Below are 22,994 nucleotides of genomic sequence, written 5' to 3' on the forward strand. Positions count from 1 at the left end.
TATATAAAAATAATTTTGTACATGATTTAAAAAAATTATTTGTTTGTATTGATGTAAAAATATAATTCATTTGCCAGTTATATCATATTCTACTAGAGGTATTTTATAACTCAAGTAATTTTATCAATATAATCAAATTATTTTTTTAATTATGGATAACTTATACTCATTTTTTTACACTTTAACTTAGGTAGTTTTTCACGAGCACGATCGAATTGACTTAGCCAATTATAAAAACTTCCGGTTAACTACCTTCTTTGGAACTTATTAACATTTTAATACTAGAAGGAGAAGGTACTATGACTAAGTGATCCCAAGAAATTTGTAATGATAAAAATAATTGAATCCGCGTCTCACCTACAGTAATTATTTTGTTAAATTGTTAATTGTTTAGTTCAGGAATATTTTTTTCTAAAAGTTGTTACTAACTAGTCATTCTTTTTAATTAAATTATTATCTCATCAACAAGCTAGTTAATTAAGTATGTTATCAATTGAAAAATTACTTCATGATTGATAAGTATACAAATATGTCACTATAAAAAAAAAATTCATTTTAGTTTTTGATTAAATAATTGGATCATGATATTATACAATTTATATATATATATAAATATTAAAAAAATAAAAAATATTTCAATAATAAGGCGAAAATTACCAATCCTAATACATTGTGAGATAAATTGACTAATAATATGGATGAACATTAAAATTCTGCTAATAATAAAAATTATAATCTAAAGATTCATCACTGTTTGCTGAATAATTATTAAAAAGTTTTTTCAAAAAGGGGATAGCTTCATCCCACCGTTCAAATCATGTTACATAGCATCTACTGTATCCTATTAAATTTTCATTGGAATATATCTATTAAACACAAGGGAAACGTTTAATGAATGTCATAATGAAATCTAACTTGATATGTTTTTTGAAAAAAGTAATCTAATATTTCATGCTTAATACCACTTAGGTTATATGCAACATAGCTCGCGATGTTATTTTGCAATACACGTCTTCTCATTGCAATTAATTTCCGGAAGAAACTAAACTATTTTTTAATCTATAGGAATACATGTTTTTCTATAAATAGTGCAGCTTTTGTTGTTGCAATACGCCATTGCGTACACATTACTCAATATTGCATAGACGTCACACTAATGGAATAAGGATAGCCAGGAAAAACCTTTTTTTAAACAGAGATACATTACTTTTGAACCCCAATAACAATACAATGAATTTTGGTGATGCATTCTCGCATCGCATTTTCTCTTGAACTGTGACAGTGTGTTAAATAAACGTTATTATAAAAGAAAGAAAATTCACTTTAATAATAATTAAAAAAATACTTATATCTAAAAAAGTTAGTAAAAATTATAGAATTATTAATTGTACTATAGTATTACAAGCCAAAATAACCTGGCCACTTAAGGAAAGTAGTAACAATTAAAATTATAATAGTAAAATTTAATATTTCAGTCTATACTGATTTTTTTTCTTATAGATTGTATTGAATGTTGCATAAAACTGCCATTAAATCAATGAGAATTAGAGTATAATAATGAATTAATATTCTCGCTATATTTTGAGGTATGACACAGAAAAATCCAGATTGTTCATTTTATTGACAATGAAAATAGAAAAGTTTTCTTAAGAAATAGTTTCAAAAATTAAATATAGACACATAGTTAAGTAGAAGATAAATAAAGTAATTTATAGCTGATTATAATTAACCGCGTAAGGTACCTACGTAAGGTATCAATAAATATCATAGTATTAAAGATCTAATTTTAAAAACATAATACAACACTAATAATTAAATTAGTTGAAAGCTGAGATATTATTTAACTAACTCACAGTGCTCCTTATAAATTTTTACAAAAGACCGTTTTTAAATAACGACATTTGACATGGATTTATTTACTTTTATTATTAACTGTTTATTATATATTCTACCTATGTTAAATTTAAACAAATCAACATTTGTATAAATCTTAAAAAAAATTTATATTCTTTAATATAATAGTTACATTAAAGAATAAAAATATGAACACTTAATATTTATGTTTAAAAATAAACAACTACAAAGTTGGTTACCAAGGTCATTGTTCTGCATAGGCCTATAAACTAACTTAGATTATAGGCTTATGTTGTTATGACCCTGTCAGTGGTGCAACTAGCGTGAAAGTTGGCAAAGTGATACTTATTGGTCCAAGGTTTTTTTTTTTGCTATAATAATATAAAAAATGTTATAAATTTGTACTAAAAAAAGACCGTTAATATTTATAGATAAGTCATTTTCAAATTGAGATAGTTTCTTTGGGCCCCATTAAAAATTATGCCACTGGAGCCAATAGATTACTTGAATAAATGTTCTTATGAAAAGAGATCTCATTAAATTTAACAAAATGTATTATTTTAGCTGATAATGTCATTAACGTTAACAATAATGTTGAAAGAATTTTTGTATAACAATATCAAGACATCAACGGTTCATGTTTTAACAAACTATATAATAATGAAATGACAAGTTTCATTTAGCATCACAAAATGTAAATGATTATTTAAAATAACACAATTATTTATATTATAATATATATCGTAATTTTTTGTTTAGAATTTTAGTATTATGAAATATGCACAAAATATTTCAACAAACTATTATACTAATTTAAAAATTAACACTGATTTAAGAAAAATGAATGAATAGTATTTTTATTTCTAAAGAAATTATTTGTCGATCAACCACAGTGTTTTTTAATTCATGCGGATTCTTATCACATATGTACTAAGAATTAAAAAAAAAAAAAATTATTCACGAAACTTAACTTTTAATTAAATAAGAAGAGTGATAAATACATAGAAAAATAATGATTTATTAAGGTTGAATATATTTCTGTCGAACGATTACAATTCCATAAATCAGAAAAATATCTAATTGTTCAAAAAGAAAATTTGAAAAAATTGTAAAATACATTATCTTCCTCAGATTCTTTTTAAATGGAGATGAGTCCAGTAAAACAAATGTTATGTTTGTGCCTATCAGGAACAATAATTCCATTTTAATACGATTTAACCATTCAGTGTTAAAATTATTTTTTTATGTTTCTGAATAATTATTTTACTACTAGTTATTTATTAGTATACATGTTTGTTTTTATTAAGTTTAAATTAATCAATACTTTTTAATTTACAATATGATAAAATAAATGGTTGAACATAAATTTAAAACAAAAATAAGGGTCAAATAGATAATTTTAATAAAAGTCCGGTAGTTTCATTTTCTAAAAACTGGGGGGACGATTTAGTTCAAAATTACACAAACTTGTTTTTTCCGCTGAAGAAACTGAAATATTGAAGTTGGGTCTTAAAACAAGTTTTTTACCAAAAAAATGTCCAATGGAAGATCTACTAGTAGGCATTGAAATGGGGGTTAAAAGTGTTGATTTTAATAATCAAGACTTAGCAAGAAGGAAGTGTTTAAATTTTCTACAAAAAAATTCTGTTATAAATAAAGGGGGTTTAGGAAAAAATGAAAAACATTCACGACTCATAAAAGACTTAAAAAATAAAAACTGTTTTTATTTAAAGGCAGATAAGGGGAATTCTGTTGTAATACTAAAGAAAGAAGATTATTATGAAAGAGTATCAAGAATGATTCAAGAGGGTCCTTATAAAGAAATTAAAAAGAATCCATTAAGTAAAATGATAAGGGAGGCTACAAACGTCATAAATAGTTCAAAATTAATAATCGAAGAAAAGTTCAGGTTTCTTATTAAAATTTCAAACCCTCAAATACCTTAACAATATGCTTTGCCAAAAATACATAAGTCAGGAAGTACTATGAGACCTATTGTGTCGAATATTAATGCTTCGACTTACAATTTGGCTAAACACCTAGTAAGTTAAAAATAATATTGACTTAGTTAAACAATTATCTCGTTATATCATTCAAAATAATGACAGTTTAATTTCTTTTGACGTAGTAGCCTTATTTCCGAATATTCCAATAAATATAACAATTGATTTTCTTAAAGACTGGCTAAAGAAACAAAACATTGAACAGGATAAAATAAATGAGCTTATTAATTTAACAAAGTTATGTATGAGTCAAAATGTTTTTCAGTTTCAAAATAAATTTTATGAGCAAACTGAGGGCACAGCAATGGGAAATCCGCTATCACCATTTTTAGCAGAACTTTTCATGAGTAGGTTTGAAACAAATTTAAAATACACTTACGGTGATTTTCCAAAAATTTGGGTTAGGTATGTAGATGATATTTTTGCAGTTATAAATAAAGATTTTAATATGGGGTTTTTCATACAACATTAAGAACAGAGGGCNTTGCCTTTTTTGGATTTATTAGTTAAAAGAACAGAGGGGGAACTAAATTTTGAAATTTATCGGAAAAACACACACACGTTCAGATACATTCCGAACACATCGAACCACACCTGGCAACACAAATTGTCAGCTTTTAATAGTATGGTTTACAAATTAATTAATATTCCGATGAATAAAATAGATTTTGATAAAGAATTGGTGGTTTTAAAAGAAATAGCTAAATTTAATGGGTATAACGAAAACATAATTTCAAAATTAGTACGAACACAAAAGTGGAAAAAGGAAAAGAGGGCAGCTAGTATACTCACCAGCGAGGGGGAACAAAAAGTAACTAGATCACCAATATTATATTATCCGGGCATCTCAAATGGATCAACTAAAATATTTAAGAATTTTGGTATTACTTTGGTAACATCTAAGAGTAATAATTTAAGAGATTTATTAGGTAACCCTAAAGATAAGGTAGATGAAGGGGGGAAATCAGGCATTTATAAAATACAATGTGAAAGTTGTAATAAATGTTACGTAGGACAAACAAAAAGAAATATAGGGGTCAGGTTTAAAGAGCACTTAAGAAATATTAAAAATCAAGAAGTTGAGAAATCTCCAGTGGCTGAACATTTATTGATACATAATCACTCCATTAAAACCATAAAACTAATTAAAAACGTTAAATAATTACAAAGAACTTAATATCAGAGAAGCAATAGAAATGTTTAAAAATTTTTTTAAATTAATAATGTTTTTAATATAGTTTTAATTTTACTTAATTAATTAGCCACAAGTGATCAAATTTTATTATATTTTACAATATGATTTTTTAAGAATACAATTTACTTATACATGTTATTTTTCTAAGTTTTATAGGTTTAGTATTTATTTGTTATATATATAAACATTGTATTCTTTTTTAATTCCACTTTTTTACATACCTAATATTTCAAGAATGTTGTTGGTACTTAAGGATGATAACTTTGGTAATGTATTACTATAATGAATACGGAATTTTTATTTTTTTTTAATTTACTCATTTTAAAGTAATGTTTTATTAATGATTTACTCATTTATTTATACAACATTACGTTGCAATATTGCATAAATTGATAACAAATTTATGTTTTATAACATTACTCATAAACACAACTGCAAGGCTACTTCTTTAGGTAATTATAATGTTTTACTAAAAATTAGTTTGTGGTATTAAGTTACATAGAAATGAAAATTAAGGGTTCTTTAAATGTTTAGGTAACTGAAATAATTCACAAATTATAATACTCTGTGTTTCCATAAGCACATTGCATAAACGGTGGGAATTTTCTATTTTTAACAAAATCATATACAAAACTTGATATTTTCATATAATACAATAGTGTTTGTAATTTTATTTTTATAATTGCTTTACAACAAAAGCATGTAAATATTATTTTAAATACTAAATAAAAGAAAATTTTTTTTATAGCACTCATGTTTTAATAAAAATAATTTATTTAAGACTTTCAAATCAAAATTCACCAAAGTCAAGCTTCTCTCTTTTCTTAGCAAACACTTCAATTATTATTTTACGAATTTGTTTGCAAATTTGATCGTTTATTTTCTAAATACAGTTTCCTACAAAAAAGAAATCGTAAAACTTAAAATATAGTTCATAGTTTTTATTTTAAAAAATGCCTTTGTTTAAAACAATTGAATGAGTTCTTTTTCTCTTTTTTAATGGTTTCCTTAAATAAAAGATTTTTACTGACAGATTATTTGATTTAAATCTAGTAATCATATTTAAAATTAAAAAATTAAACAAATACTGGATATTATATAATATTATCCAGTATTTGTTTAACGTTAATGATTATAATAAAGTTGTCAAATTCGTATTTATATGGTATATTATGATAGATTTTAGCGACTTTTAGAATTTAATATTTTAAATTATTTTTTATTGATTTAATAATAATTTTGAAATTTTAATAGTATTTGCCACAAGTAATCGTAAAATTTAGGTAATTAATTTGAACACTTACAAGTAAATAAAAAATGCAGGTATAAGCAATATAGAGGTAAATATAAAAAAAAAACCAGGAAATATTTCCATTGATATTTTGTAAATTGCACTATATAATGGTATGTATATTACAGGAACCAGAGTTTGTATGATTGCGATTATTGAGCAAACTTGTCCTAAAGAATTTTTTAGTTTAACAAGGTGTAATACAAATTTTTAAATTAAATTCAAATTACTTACCAATTTCATGTGGAGGAACAATTTTAGATAAAATAGAGCGCATAATTATGTGTGACGATGTAAAAATAATCTCAACGATAACACCTAAAATAATAAATATATTCAATAAATTGTATTCATAAGCAAAGTGAAAAATATAATATAATACAAAGATAGATTGTTTTTTAATTGTAAAACATTAGTGAAGTCATAATTAAACTCAAATTATTACATAATAATTAAAATAATTGACAGTTAAATTATTCGTTTCATACAAACTTAAAATCATAAAGTTTACACACTTTTTCTACATTAAAAATATATTGCAAATTTATGTTTATATGTAGTTAAAAGTTTGCATTAAGTATCAGTTATCATCTTATTATTACTTAATAAAATTGACTTTCACTATTTTCAAATGAATAATAATAAGCTTACCGAAGTAGAAAAAAAATTTAGAGGTAGCAAATGCAAATATAAATCCCGCTGATAACTTGCTCGTTACAGCAATTAACCCAATTGTTGAATCATCGAAATCCAATAATTTACTGAAAATTCCTAGAGCAATTCCAATACCTAAAATAATGTTTACCAAGATATTTTTATTATTATTATCATCGGTTTATGTTAAGATTCTTGAGTTGTGGTTACACACCAAAGAGCGTAAAACATCCTAACAACAATAATTGTTTAATAACTAATTCATCCCCAGTGCAATCTGTAATTATTACAGGTCATGAATTAGTTGTCAACTGTGTTAGACCAACTTTTTATTTAATTCGAAACAATATGTTTGTTAATATTAAGTAAAACAAAATTTTAAAAAATTGAAAATAACTATTTTTACCTAGTAAATTAATAATGGTGGAAAATGTTGAAAATATGCTGTAGTCGACTTCATCCCATCCAAATTTCAACCGAGTAAACATGTACTCAACCGAGCTTTGCCCTAGTGTAATTAAAATAGTTGTCATTATTATGTTATTATAGGAAACATTCTTAGATTTTAATATTAAACATTTTGTAGATGCTTATTAATTTAGTTCAGAAATAAAAATAAACCCTTTCAAACCATACATTAACTAATATTTTACATCGTTATCTCCATAAAAAAAGAACATAAACAGTTTAATTCGTATAGTAACCCATTGTATCACTCACAAAATCTGTAACTCAGAACAAGACTAACATGAGTTATATTTAGTTCATTTTTCATAAAAGCACAAAAACTTGTCTGTATTTAAACAATTACATGTTTAATATATGATTAGTTTTTAGCTTCAATATGAATTTGAAAAGATATTAATTTTATGCTGATGTGTTTTTTTCTTTGACTATAAAAACTCTCAGTTCTCAATAGACCAAGTTTAATGATTTATAAGTCATACGAATCTGATTTTAATCTGGCTGAACTTAGTAGCACCAAAATTATATTTGGTGTAAAATGTAAAACATTTGTTTCAAAGTTATTATTGTTTTAAACAAAATAAATTTTAAATTGTTAATAACAAGTAAAATATTTTATAAAAAAAAAAAATTATGGTATAATAAAATCTGATTCTGTTTTCTAAGATATGATTAACTTTCAGATTATACACTTGCAGAGAGATCTCAAACAGATATATAATTCAGCAGTAGTAAATGTAATAATCAAAAAGCATAACTTTTAATCAAAAAATATATTTTATTCCCTAATCGAAAAATAATAATACAATAAAATTAGTTAGGTTTGTAATTAATAATTTATTAACTAATTAATTATTAAAATAATAAATCTAGTAAAATTATCTTACTTGGCATAAAAGTTAAACTTTTAATTTTTTTTTTTTTTAAATAATCGTTTTCCAAAGAATAAAATGAAAATATATAAATAAAAAGAAGCAAAATCAGTTATAATGCATTTTTAAGACTTTTACATGTTTTTTACTATATGTAATGTTTTTGTAGGCTATTTATTAAGAAAACAACATTAAGGTTATTATTTTTTTAATTTCTTGTAAAATTTCCTTTACCTGATTTTTATTTTCATAATTCTAAGTTAAGCAAAAAGAAAGTTATAAGTCATGGATTAGTTATTTCTATTAAATTTGCCTCTTCAACTAAACTTAATAGGTCCGTGGGCACAAATTAACCTTAACGGATCGGTCCAAATTTTTCACAGCTCATTTTTTTGAGCATTAAAAAAATTAAGGGATAGCGTTAAAAAATAGACATTCGATTTTTGAGGGTCCCCTTAATGCATCATTAGAAAAAAATAAATTTTAAATTGTTTTTTGTCGATTTATCTTCACATAGATAACTTCAATTTATTTATCAATTAATAACCTAGTTCAAAAAATGAAAACATTTTTATAACAATAACTTTTATATTTACTATGGTTTGTAAAAATAAATGACATTTTCATCTGTATATTTTAAGAACAAATTATTATTTAACGAAAAAATGGGGGTTATTTTCTCAGTAAATCACGTTGTGTATTTATAAAGTAGCCCAGCTTGTTCTTGCGACTTTAATAACTTTTTATCCAGTTGATATTTTTTAGAACATTTACAAAAAGAGCGATGAATTTTCATTATCAATTCGCATTAATCAAGGGATCGAAACATTTTGCAAATAATTGATTGACACAAAGAGAATCAAAGAAAGCGCAATAGATATAGTATAATGAAATACAGAAATGAACTTTAGATAATAGGAATAAATAATAATCAATTTTACCGGACAAAAAATTAGTCAAGAAGATATAATAAAATGTAAACGACGATGTAAAGGGCGCATGGATAGGATAATAATAAATGAGAAGTATGTAGAGTATTTAGAAGAATAGAGGCTGTTCAAAAAAAATTGCGTTGAACTCTTTTAATAAAATAATGTCTATAATAGTTGTTGGGAGCCATATGAAATAACCATAAACCAAAATAGAACGCATTAGTGAACAATAGATTATTTTTAAATAATATTTTGATTTAAATTTATGAAGTGTAAAAATAAAAACGCCTAATGTTCTAAGTATTTTACAGTAAATAAATTCAAAATGAAGTTTATAAAAAAAGGTAGGAGTAAACCAAAAACTAAAATCATAGACAAAAGAAGTGGATAAGAGAAAAATAGTTGCTGATATTATATAGTTGAAATTAATTGTATCAAAGAGGTGGGGAAAGGTAAACTGTTTGGATTTAGAGATGTTCTAAACATCTCTAAATCCAAACAGTAAATTCCTAATGTATCTCCTAAAGCAATAAGGCTATTAAGGCTATTGAAGGAGTGAACAGTCATCTTGATTATGAATTCCCTTAAACAATTTCATGTCATCGGCAAATATTAATAGCTGAGAATTTTTTAAAACGTGGGCGAAAGTAATGTGTTGATCCTCTAAAAAATAAATTAGGAAAAATTATACAACTATGAACCAGTGATTACATTGTTGTAATATTCATGCATATTATTTTTAAATAATTCTTAAAATATTTGGATGTAAATTATAAGGAAAGTACAATGTTATAAAAATTGTATTACGTGCCAAACTAATATCATAAAAATGTTTGTTATCTAAATATATATATTGTCATTTATTAATCATCTAAATCATATTTAATGTGCAATAAATAATAAAATTATAGCAATATTATAATAGTCTAAAAAGGCGTACGGCATTCGAAATTATCATAAAATAAGAGATGGAGACTTATCAACTATATGAAGTAAAAAGGCTAAAGTAGCAGCCTCTATTTTTTCCTTTGTAGTGCAGTAGTTACTAGATATAGTAGAATAGCTAAGAACAGTATTAAATATAGTAGTGGAGTTAGCTAGTCACTTAGCTATTTAGCACAACACGATGGAAAATGAATAAGAAACAATCTAGTTTGACGTAAACTTCGTGACACTTATCAATATTTGTTCAAATTATTTCTACCTGAATATAATTTATTTTAAGAGCTTAGATAAAAACAACAAAAAGGTAAGTCAATTTTACTAACCCTCGTCATAGATTTTAATTACTAAAAGAATATTGATTGTTTTTAAATAATAATATTTTATGAGTAGTTCAAATCATTATCATAAATATATAAGTAATTAATTTAATCGTATTGTAAGAATACACGGTGTGCACATATATAAGTCCTAGGAGCGAGGCGTCCGTGCTGTTGCCGGCGCCACTCGAGAAAGAAGTCTCCGGAGCGAGACTATGTTAACGCACATTCTACTCAGGTTTACTTGACATACATGAAACCATACTTTTTGGAATTTAACAAATCAACAGAATAATCTCATAATGTAAATTATTTAAATAACCTTATTATTTTTGAACACTTGAACCAGATAAAATATAATAATTAATCATATGTAATAATTTAAATATGGTATTCTACCATATTTAGCAGTTTCATATAAGACTATTAATTTTACATTTTAGTATCATAATAATAACAAAACCTTTGGACTAACATCAAACATGAAAAGATAGTGATGAATATCAGTAACAGAATAGAAGACACTGTTAGCAGGCATTATAAACATAACTATCCCACGGTGTCAAAAACTGAGTGTGTTACCCTACTTGACATCCTAATCGTAAAATCTCTTTGTATACAATCAATAGTATAAATTAATAGTAAATATTTTAATGAGAACATCATCTCAAATTTCATCTTTTAAATTAAAGATGATCAGTTTATCATAACCCACTCAATTACTTGCAAAGTAAGTAGAAATTGAAAAAAAATTATATTTTTTTAGTTACATATATTTCTTGATATATTAATTCATTTTTAGCATTATTCCTTACAATTTATTTACTGTCAACTTTATTATATAAGCTAGATAAAAATGTATGATTTAATTTTAAAAAAATTATTTAATATCTATATTTTATAAGGAATGATGCTAAAAAACAATTAATATCTGATAAGTCAAGAAATATTTGTAACTAAAAAAACCAAAAACTTTTGTTTTAATATTGTACTTTTTTGTCGGAAATAAAATAGTTTATAATATACTCTGAAATATGTGATAATTACCTTTTACTGGACCTTCAACAGTAAAATATAGAATTATAATCATAATAATTTTAAGCGTTCTTCTGTGTGGTTCTTTTTTAAATGTTACTTTAATTGAAGACTTGAAATGATTCATACTAAAGAAGTCCATTATTTGAAACATACATGTTTCATCTGACTTTATTAAGACTTCTCTTTTATGTGTATTATGTTTTTCTCTTACACGTACAAGTGCAATAATAAAGGCTAGTAAAAATAGTAAAGTAGATGCATAATAAACACCATAAAATCCAAATTTTTGAAAAATAACTCCAGAAAAAGCTGTTCCAATAGACCATGCTGTTCCATAAGCTATGTTTAAAAGACCAATTCTCATAGTTCTATTTTTTATCTATAAAAAGATAATTGAAGTTATTAAACATTATTTATGATAAAATATTTTTGTTTATGATTGGTTGATTATTTGTTCAAAAACTATTATAAGTTAATGTTTTTTCATTATTAATCTTTTTTTTAAATAAAATATTCATTCTTACATATTTACATTGAAAATAATAACAGTTTTTTTTATGAAGTGCTTGAAGTTTATAGAGTATAATACATTCTTTTTTAAATGTATAACGATACATGGGTTGTATCTATGCAAATTTAAATAATTTCTATGTAAATAATTTGAAATAATTGACGATGTTTGATCTATTACAATATCTTCAAATATTTAAAAAGAAATAATAATTAATTGAGAAATTACCTTTCAAATATTAACGATAACAGAAAAGTTATATTTTCAAAACTAAAGTACTCAAAAATTATGAAATTATTTTTAATAAATAAATTATGTATTTATTAAGAATTTTAATAACATAATAACGCCATGCAAATAAATTGAACTTTTATAAATAATTAATAAACCGAAGAAACTATAACATAAATTATAGCTTCAAAGCTAAGCTGAGAAAATATTGGATTCGTGATGAAGTGTTGTTTTTATGTATTTTTTCTTATAACTGACAAAACTTTTTTAAAAATGAACAAATCAACATACATTTTTTTCATAAGTACCTTAGGTACCTGCTCTCAATGTTTATAACAATTTACCTGTTTTATTACTTAATGAACACTCTGTATATCATAAATTAAAGATTATGTCACATATTTTATACTTTAGCTGTATTCAATAATATATTTTTTTGAAAAAATTCTTGATATTATATTTTACATTTTTTAACATTATGTTGCCTTAATTTTTTACAAAATTCATGAATCAAAACAATTTATAATTACTATATACAGAGTGTTCAGTAAGTCAGGAAACGGGTTTCTATTGTTCTCATTGTTACAAACAATGAGAACAATAGAAACCCGTTCCCTGACTTACTGAACACCCTGTATATACTTCCTTCATTCGACATACTTTTTTTTTTTAATTGGACCACATACAGAGGGGGTTTAAAACATTAAACATGCGTATAGAAAATATAACTTTATTAACTTAACTTTTAAAAATGTTCTGGAAATACTGACAATTTTATATATACCTTAAATTAAAGCTTGTGTAATATCCTTTAAATTAAACAAAAAATTGACCTCTGGACTTGTCTTCGTAGTAAAAATGGCTATCGTATTCAAAAATGTGCAATAACTTTTTTATATTAAAAGACCTCATAAGGATTTGTCATAATAATGAGTCCACCGATTTTTATAATAGTTACATGAATCTAACTTAAATTGAATAAAAAATTTAAACCTATTTTAAATATTTTGCTGTCTATCGTAAGAAAAATGACTGAATTTCTGTACTAGCATAAATATTTTATTTTTATCTTCCATTTATGTATGATGTACGATTGTCTAGTCGGTTACATTTCAGTCTTTTACACTCGGGGTACAAGGTTCATATCTCGCCCGTGGAAATAATCTATTACATTTTTTTTCTAAATTCTTTTTGAGTTATTCAAAAAAATTAAAAATTTGTTTGATTTTTATCTCATTTATATGGAATAACTTCATTGAATATCAAGGACTCCATCACTATTGTTTCCCCTTGTAAAAAAGAATTTCTTATTCATATTAAAACAATTTACTATGTGGTTTCCTTTAATATCTGTCATTCATTTTTTTCAAGTCTCATTGGACAAACTTTTTCAACGATACGACAAATGATCACAACTAATATCTAGTTAAAGATATTAAAAAAATATATTTATATTCAAAAATTGAAAAAATTTTCCCTTTTATCAAATAAAAATCTGTTTAACCAAATTTGTTCATATAGAAAATTAAAATCATTCATTTCTAATGTATTTATTGTCGAATGAGATTTAATATGATAATAGAATTCAATTACAATGATAAATAATTTTATTTTGTTATTTATTTATTTTTTAACTCCATTGTGTGTTTCACTACTAGTCTGTAATATTCTAAATGTTTTGATAACATGTTATGTAAAAATTATTTAAAAAAAAATAATTTTGATTTCACATGTATTTAACAATGGATATTTGCAATTACAATCAATTTTTATAATACACTATATTGAGTAGATTTTTTTAACAACTTTATGATTGATTTTTATGTATGTCCATAAAAAATCTCAACCCTTATTGGATCAATTTTGATAATCAATATGTCAAAAGAACCGATTTTAATCATCAAATATTGAAAAAACCCTTAATTTTAGAAATTTAGACAAATATATGCTGTAAAAAATAGCAACTTCAAAATAAAATTTTTTTTTAATATATATCTTAACAAATAATAAGAGTATAAAATTTGTTTTTATACTAAATTACACAGTAAAATTACATCACTAAAATGAAACATTTTTTAATCAACATAAACCAAATTGTACTTTGCTTAACGTTTTTAGACTGATTTTAAATATGCAGTATGATTTTTTTCATCACCTATTTTTTTTTGAGATTATTAATAATTTAATAATCTCAATTAAGAATAAGTATTTACATTTAAATATGTTAAAAATAACTGTGCAAAACTTCCATTCAAAATGAAATGTCAAATCTAATTTTTTAGTCTTTTAAAGTTGATTTTTATGAAAGTTTATTATTTAATAATGTGGAACTTATAACCTTTTTTTAGTTCAACTTGCAAGTTTGAAGTTGATATCATTAAATAGAAAATTTTATGAAGATTAAAAAATGGTATTGTTAAGATTGATATATGATCAGGAACTTTTATAATTACTATTAACAGTAAATTTATGAAAAAAGCCCAAATTTCGTTAAAATCACTTATGATATTTTGTGTGTTTATATTGTAATAAAACATTTCAATATAAACTCTTATCATTTTTATGTAACTCTTGATATTTAAATAGATGCTATAAAACTATAATCCCTATAGTTATATGTGGTGATGTGGAATTTAATTGCAGATTTGAAATCAGCTCAAAAAATTGATCAATAAAAGTATATTTTTGTCTCTGATGAAAAAACCCAACCCAACAATTATCTTCTAAACAATTTTGTATCAAATCTTTCAATTTGTATACGTGTTTCTCATATTAGTAACAAAATTTTTATAATTTCTCCGTAAAAATTACAACACTAAGTTATTAAATATCAATTTCATACTATATTTAATTGCTATAATATTTATTTATTTATTATACTTCTAAATCACAGAACTATTAATTAGAAATAATGAAGTAAATAGAAGTTAATTTTGCTTTTGGAATAATCCACCAATTTCTTAGAATTAAACACTATCTACAGGTTTGCATCGAATCGTTTCTTCTGATAGTGTATTTAATCACTGTCAGATATCATCTATACTTGTCTACACTGTGCCTCGGCCCCATTGTGCTACCGTTTTTTTATAATATAATTTACTTTGAATTTTCAGCTAAATATTGAAGTTTTTTATTAATAATATAAATTTCAAGAAAATAAATAAGTTTTATTTAAATTTCCTTCGTGTAAAATGAAAGTCGAACAAATCTTTGACGAAATTTTTTTTGTTCAAAACTTGGTAAAGAGGTCCAAACATTGAAATGACGCCACTTATTTAACAAGCATTTAATTTTGCAAGAAATTTAAAATGATATTTATTGTAAAATTACAAACATATAAATGTGAAATTTAACAGATTAGTATCAAAATGTTTTTATGATAGTGATGTTTATCACTGTATGATATTATATATAACACTATCACAAATATATCGTGTCCCCATTATATTTTTTAAACTCAAATATCTAATACGTAAATAGATGTTTTTAATAATAACGATTAAAAATATGTTAAAATACTCACAGAAGTTATGTCAGTTATGTATGAAAATGCGGCCATATAGAACACTGGCAAACTACCCATTATTGAAGATGGTAAAGACTCAACAAGACCAACTACTTCCAATGGTAATTCGTAAAAGAAATATACACATAATATTAAGCCGGTATTTCGGATTAATTCACCAAATATTGGTAACAATAGAAAAGGTTTTCGTTTTTTGTGACGGTCACTCCAAGAACCAATAAATATAACTAATATACATGGAATACTGTTTTGTATTACTGTTTGCCAAATTAACATATTTGCTACTAATGTTTGTACGACGATTTCTTCATTTTTAAATAAAGTAGCGTTTTTGTTTTCTAATGCAAAACATATCTCTTCAGTATAATTTAAATTCACTCTACATACTTTTCGTAAGTTTAAATTCTGCGTCGTTAAATTTGACATTAGTGATGATATTTGAAAAAATAGTAACACAGGTTCAACTGTTATATTGCTAAAAAAACACTTTACTTTTAAATTAAATTCTTTAGGACTAATTTCTTTTTCATGTTTTTCTCTGTATAAATCTAGCATAGATTTGTTTTCTTCATTATCTTCAATTTTATCCATTCTTTATTATTCCAAAGAAAGTCAATTATTATAATACTTATTTAAATATAAAAAAAATTTACACTAATTGGTATATAACATGTACTAAAAAATGTTCACTACTGTACTGTTACTAAGTTTCATGACTGACAAAAATTTTATGAAATTTAACCATTGTAATGACTTCCCCCACTGATGCTACATTAGGCTCAAAAGATAGTTATTATCAATCGTTTTCGCTTTGTAAAGAAAAACTGGTTTAAAAAAACTACATTCATTCAATCATTTACCAAGTACAGGGAAAATGATTATTTTCTTGTTCAAAAGAAATAATTAATTAAATAAATATTTCCATATTTATTCATATAATTATGTAATTATAATTATTTATATTATTGTATGAAAAACGTAATACCATAAAATAGGGCTATTTTTCACCTTAAATAAAACATTTCACAAAAAAAAAAACGCTTAGTATAAAAACTGTAGTAATAGAGTTGGGTTAGGTTTAATAAGCTAAAAACTTCTCTTCTAGTTCACTACTTAAACAATACTCTTTTGGTGAAGTGTTATATTTAAGAGGCAAAGTAGACCTATTTTATGGTATTTATATTTTTAATTTTATAAATGAGTTTAGAGTTTTCTATCTGCAAATATGAAATGAAATTTTTATATGAGACAAATCTATTTTGGCAATCGTTTATCTTATTTAATATTTATATTTATTGAGAGATAAAAAATGCCAATTTAAGTTAGATCAAAATTTTAAAGTCCATTTTGTCGTCTTAACAAAGACAACCATTTAAAATAAGTTAAACTTTACATTCAATATAAGTTTAATTCATATAACTCTTATGTAAATTGGTGACCTAATCACTGGGGCTTCCACTTGTATCATCCAATTGTACAGTTATTTAGAAATTAATAACGCTGTAAAATTGAAATAGAAAAAAATGTGTACAAAGTACAAATTTGATTTTTTTTAGCGAAGGATATTGATACCCTAAAATATTATTCATGACTTCGGAAAACGCATAAAATTAAAAAATAAATAAATTCTTTTTAAAAAAGTTTAAAGTCAAAATAAATATTTTCGAAAAATAAAATTAGGGGCATTAGTGCCCTAACCACCCATTTCTTAATTGTCCAATGCACTTTACACTAATTTCTTTAAAAAACTTTTAAACCATTTTTGTATTACAATGTATTATATTTTTTGAATTTTGTAATTTTTACACAAAAAACATGGTATTAAAGTCAAAGAAAAAATATTAATATCCGTCTTTACAACGGCGACAAGTCCATAGGTATATATAAAATATTTGTTGGGTTGGGTTTTATGATTTATTTTTCAAAAACTTATGGTGATAAAAAGTAAAAAATTTTAAATTGAGAATTTTAACATAAAAATAGCATATTTAATTTTATATTGCCATTAATTTTATAATTACCTCTTATCCATGTTTAATCTAAATGAGAGGTCAGATCAAGGAGTTTAAACTGTGTTCCATGAAAGCTTCTATTATGCTCTAATATCAAATTTGTCCAATTAATAGGATTTGTGAAAATTCTGAATAAAAAATTAATGCGCAACCTTATCCTATATACTTAGTAAACAAGCATATTTTCAAAAAAATTTATTTTTTGAGAAAATACCCTAACTAATATCCTGTACATTTTAAAAATGTTTTTGTAAAAGTTAGTAGTTAAATAAACTTAAGTTGAGAAATTGCATTACCAAAAAACAGATATCCCATGTTTCCTTATTAGAGACTAAAATTTTTATTCAATTAGTATTTATTTAGAACATAAATTATTCATACAACTTATTTTCACATTAATTCTAAGGTTTTAAAATTATTGATAATACGATTTCTATTCACATGATGAACAAAAAGTTGAATTATTATTGTAAAACTATATTTATGATATTTAAGTATAAATTAATGGTCATTGGTTATTAAATAACGAAAAAATATTTGTTAGTTTTAGATTTCATAAAAGTGTTTTTTAATTATATACAAAATTATGTATGGTTATACAAATATTTTAATAATTTTTTCACAAATGGTAGAATGCTCATTTGTAGCAAGAAAATTATATTTATAATATTTTAGTATTAACAATGTTTTATCTTTCTTAGAATACATTTTTACAATATACTCTAATAATTTAATTTTCATTACACTTTAATTATTAAATTACTTACCAGAATATTTAAATTAAGTAATATATTAGTTTTTCTCCCACTATTTTCAGTTTCAATATTTACCAAAATCTGCTCACAAGATGAATTTCAGTTTTGTCATAATTAAAAAATTGTAAAATCAGAATTTTACTTGATCAAAATTCGTGTAAAATAATTTATTAATTACATACTTATAAAGTTAAGACTAAAGATAAATTAGGCTTAAAATAATAGAGATAAAAATAATGACACCTCACATGTACAACAATCTATCAAAGATAAGGCATTCAAAATGTCATAGCTTGTTGTGACAAATTCTATTATCTTTGATTCTTTGAATAATTTTAGTACTATCCTTTTTAAAATCTTGTTTGAGTGTAGAACTCATAAAATAAAATATACATATCAACGTGGTTTGCCACTTGCATAAAGACTAGTTATGGTAGCAAGGATCGCCACCACCTAGGTGAGGTGTCACACCTACCAGATATGATTACTGGACCATAGGTGGAATTTAATTTTAAGTTAATTAATAGTTTAATTTAAGTAAATATGCCGTTACATTTATAAATGATTAGAATACCTCGTGGCTTATTAACCACAACTGTGATAATTGAAATTGTAAATGATTGATATGTAAAAAATACCGTAGCCCGTGTCTAGATTAAGGAACAAGGATAATATACACGAGAGTACTTAAGTTATACGCGCAATAAAATAAATCTTACCGTTAAAATTAATAAGGAAATTTAATTTAATTGTTGAAAAAAAAAAAAAGAAAATTAAGTTAAACATGGACAAAAATACAAGTGTATCAAAAACCATGTCTGCAAAGAAAGGCAGCAAAAATAAAATAAAATATTTCAACAAAAAAAATAATATTATAAACATCACGGACGGTATTGGAACACATCCGTTAATGTTAATGGGAAATTAATGAAAAATACCAGGAGTGGTCTGGTTACTCGCTTCTTAGCGTTGGCTAGAAGGAATAGGAAAACACGTACATTCCACATATAAACAAAATTAAGTTAATTTATAATAAAATAAAAATGAAATAAAATAATTAATAAAATACAGCTCTTCACATAAATATATTCATAAAAAAAGAAAACGATACCCGGTCTCCAAAGAGACCCATCCGATGGTTTAGATGCTTCGTCTAATAGACCTGGCCGTTCGCCGTGAGCGCCTCTAGTCCATGATTGAAAATGCAGTTATAATAAAAAAACAAACGTGTGCCATCTAGCCCGGTCAATTACAGAAGCAAGAATGGAGAAGAGCCAAAACCGATCTAACGGCAACTTTAAATAAATAACGGCCAGTCTTTTTGGGAGAGATCAATACCGATAACAATTCGAGTTTAATTATATTTATTCTCTTTTGTCACATTATCTAGCGGTCAGCGACAAAAATAATAAGTTGTTGACACCGCTGCACCAGAAAAATGATCATTCGCGCAATTTTTTGCGTGATAAAGAATAAGTAAACATAACAAAATTATAAACAGTTCACCTTAGAAACCCAACCAAACGAAATTTAGTAAAATATCCTTACAAGTTGTCGTAATTCTGATTACACTAGTTAGAGCACAATTTTCTCCCAAATATTATTAGAGTTATCGATGCTCAAGAATGGAAAGGTTCTAATGCAAAAAACATGATTTAAAAAAATTAAATTATGATACTATTATATGAAACTTTAAATATCTAATTCAAGTTAACGCACTACATAATGAATGAAATAACTTCATTTATTATTTAAAAGATGAGTTGTAGTTCTTCAATGAACTTATTAAAATTTGTTTTTCAAAATTACATAAGAACCTATCTATTCAAAAGTGACGAAAAAATTAATAAAAACATTTACGGGCCGATATATAATAAATAACACATCATTGTCATGGAATATTTCATAAAAAACACTCTTGTTCTTATTTTATGAAAAATGTATTCAGTATTAAAATGACTGATAATTTGGTATTTGCAATCTGGAGATAAATTTCGCTAAATATTTTTAGATAATAAGTACTAAGAACTTTGACAATGATACGTATTATCACACTTAGTTCTATAAGATATTAGTGATTCACTAACAAAAATTAAGTAAAGAAATTGGTCCAGTCGTTCGCAGTTAGATTTTTTATGATGTATGGACACACATATTAATAATCAAATTAATAAAAAAAGAGACTAATAGTTCTGTTAAAAATTTCGAAAAATTAACTCAAATTAAAAAAATACTCATTGTTTTATTTTGTTGCACTCCGTGAAAATTTAAGTGCAATAGAAAACTTTAAGTAAGCCCCTCTTTGATTTATTTTTTAAAAAACAAAATAATTTACTAGGATATTTATTTAAAATAAATCATTTGAAAGGAATGGCGTGATAAGCTCAAGTCTGGGTAAGTAAATGATTTTTTTTCTTTAAAATTAAGGTAATTGATAGTTGAATTAATAAAGTTAAAAGTTGAGTTCATAAAATATTAACTTGACTAGTTAATTTAATGCCAGAAATAGTAAACATATTCTAAGAGTAAGATAGTAAAAAATGTTTCGAGTGGGTTTATACAATTTTTCACTTCCTGATTTATTTTTATACAACAAAATATGTTTCAAAGTTTTTGGAGAATAACAAAACGTATTTACCACTTAACCAGACTAATAAATAGTGCGATTGTCTTATTTATTAAAACAATTAGTGTTCCTAATAGTATGCCGGTTATTTATTAAACATCTTCTGTAGACGATAACGTTGAAAAATATTTGTTAATAGAATTTATCCATAAGAATACTTGTAAGCAGGGTTGTTACTCTTTAATCACTGCTTGTTTAAAACACAAAAATGCCCTATTTTACATTGACCTTATGGGACGTTTTAAATTATTTTAAACAGATTTTTTTAACATGTTTTTTAACAACCCTGTCTGTATGACACTGACCGACCGGCAACTGGTCCGAGAATTTGTTTATTTATAGTATTGATTTTATGTAACAGGAAACTGTAAAATGGATTGAACATATATATTATTCGGTGAACATATCAAATGTTGAAAACACATATTTTTAAAAAGTGCGTTAATTTCAGTTAAATGAACAAAACATAAATTAAGTAAACATATAGTTTACATAAAATCTAAATATTTCCATTAAACTATAAAATTTAATTTAACCCTAATTTATTTACTCGTTTATGTCTAATCTTGGATAAACTTAAATTTAGAGTTGCTAGAGATTTTCATTTAAAACAAATTGCTATGACGATTTTGAAATGAAACTTAAAAATAATTTTTGTAAGCTGAATATTAACTTATTCAGTCAGACCATCTTTTAACCCAAATAAAAACTATTTTTCTTCATTATGTTTCTTCTATCGTGATGTTTTAGTTAGATTACTCGAATTGGTTAAAAATTTATTTTATATCATAAGTCTGTGTAAGTTAGTTACTAGCTGATATCCTTTTTACGCCATTAATGTTAACCATTTCAGAAATAAGAGTTCCATATGTCTGCTGTTAATCAAATATAAAAAAAGACCAAATGATAGATAAAGACATGCATCTATATAAAAAAAAAAATTATACTGATTTGGTCATTTTTGATAAAGTTTAATAGTTAACAAAGTTATAACTTTTATACACTGTACTACAAGGAACTTTCATCAGGAACAAAAATATAATATTCTAAATCAACATTTCGCGATGTTTTCAAATGTGCAATTAGACTATTTCTATCACTTTTAAGTTTTAATATTATTAAAAAATAGTATTTAGATATAAAAAAAAATAATTCAGAACAAAAAAAATTGTTTTAAATTAATACTGATTTTGATTATTAATATGTTAAAAATAAGGAAAATGACATATTTAACCTATTTTTTTAATCGTTTAAAGTTGATTGTTGTAAATGTTTATAGTAAAAATTAATAGTAAAAGCAATCAAATTTAAATAAATTTAACTTTATATTATATGTCAATTAGATTGATATAATATTAATTAAAACCAATGTACTCCCCTTATATGGTATTTTAATATAGTTTAAAATACAATACCAAGAATTTTAACACAATAATAGCATATTTTTCAATTCGGTAGCCATTTTCATTATAAAGACAATGTAAATTACGACATTTTTTTTTCATAGTAAAGTATATTACATAAGCTTTAATTTAAGGTATATATAAAAGTGTCAGTCTTTCCGGAACATTTTCAAAAGTTAAGTTAAAAAAGTTAATTTTTTGTAAAATAGTTACCAATTTGAAACCCCTTCCTGTGGGCTTGTCAAGGGTCAAATGTTAAAAAAAAAATATAAAATAATAGGTAAATATCTAAGGTATCTATAAAAAAAAAATTATATTGATTCGGTCATTTTTAAAAAAGTTATGTCAATTTTAAGTAAAAAAA

The 22,994-nt window shown here is 24.2% G+C and overlaps 2 protein-coding genes across 3 annotated transcripts in view; both read right to left on the reverse strand.

Moving 5' to 3' along the window:
• Positions 1-22,994, reverse strand: part of LOC126896372 (cytochrome P450 4C1-like) — a 156,227-nt gene that overhangs the window by 45,912 nt on the left and 87,321 nt on the right. The window lies entirely within an intron of this gene.
• On the reverse strand, positions 5,528-16,533 carry LOC126896376 (uncharacterized). Of its 2 annotated transcripts, XM_050669095.1 has the most exons (8): positions 15,832-16,533; positions 11,576-11,945; positions 7,404-7,505; positions 7,212-7,274; positions 6,995-7,132; positions 6,578-6,661; positions 6,357-6,513; positions 5,528-5,949 (listed from the first exon to the last, which is right to left on the reverse strand). In XM_050669095.1, the coding sequence occupies exons 1-8, from the start codon at positions 16,423-16,425 to the stop codon at positions 5,901-5,903; spliced, it is 1,557 nt and encodes a 518-aa protein (XP_050525052.1). In that variant the 5' UTR covers positions 16,426-16,533; the 3' UTR covers positions 5,528-5,900. The 2 variants fall into 2 exon arrangements, with proteins under 2 accessions (XP_050525052.1, XP_050525053.1); XM_050669096.1 differs by lacking the exon at positions 7,212-7,274.

This window comes from Daktulosphaira vitifoliae, unplaced genomic scaffold, assembly GCF_025091365.1.
Source record: "Daktulosphaira vitifoliae isolate Bord-2020 unplaced genomic scaffold, ASM2509136v1 Scaffold_1, whole genome shotgun sequence".
NCBI classification, from domain to species: Eukaryota; Metazoa; Arthropoda; class Insecta; order Hemiptera; family Phylloxeridae; genus Daktulosphaira; species Daktulosphaira vitifoliae.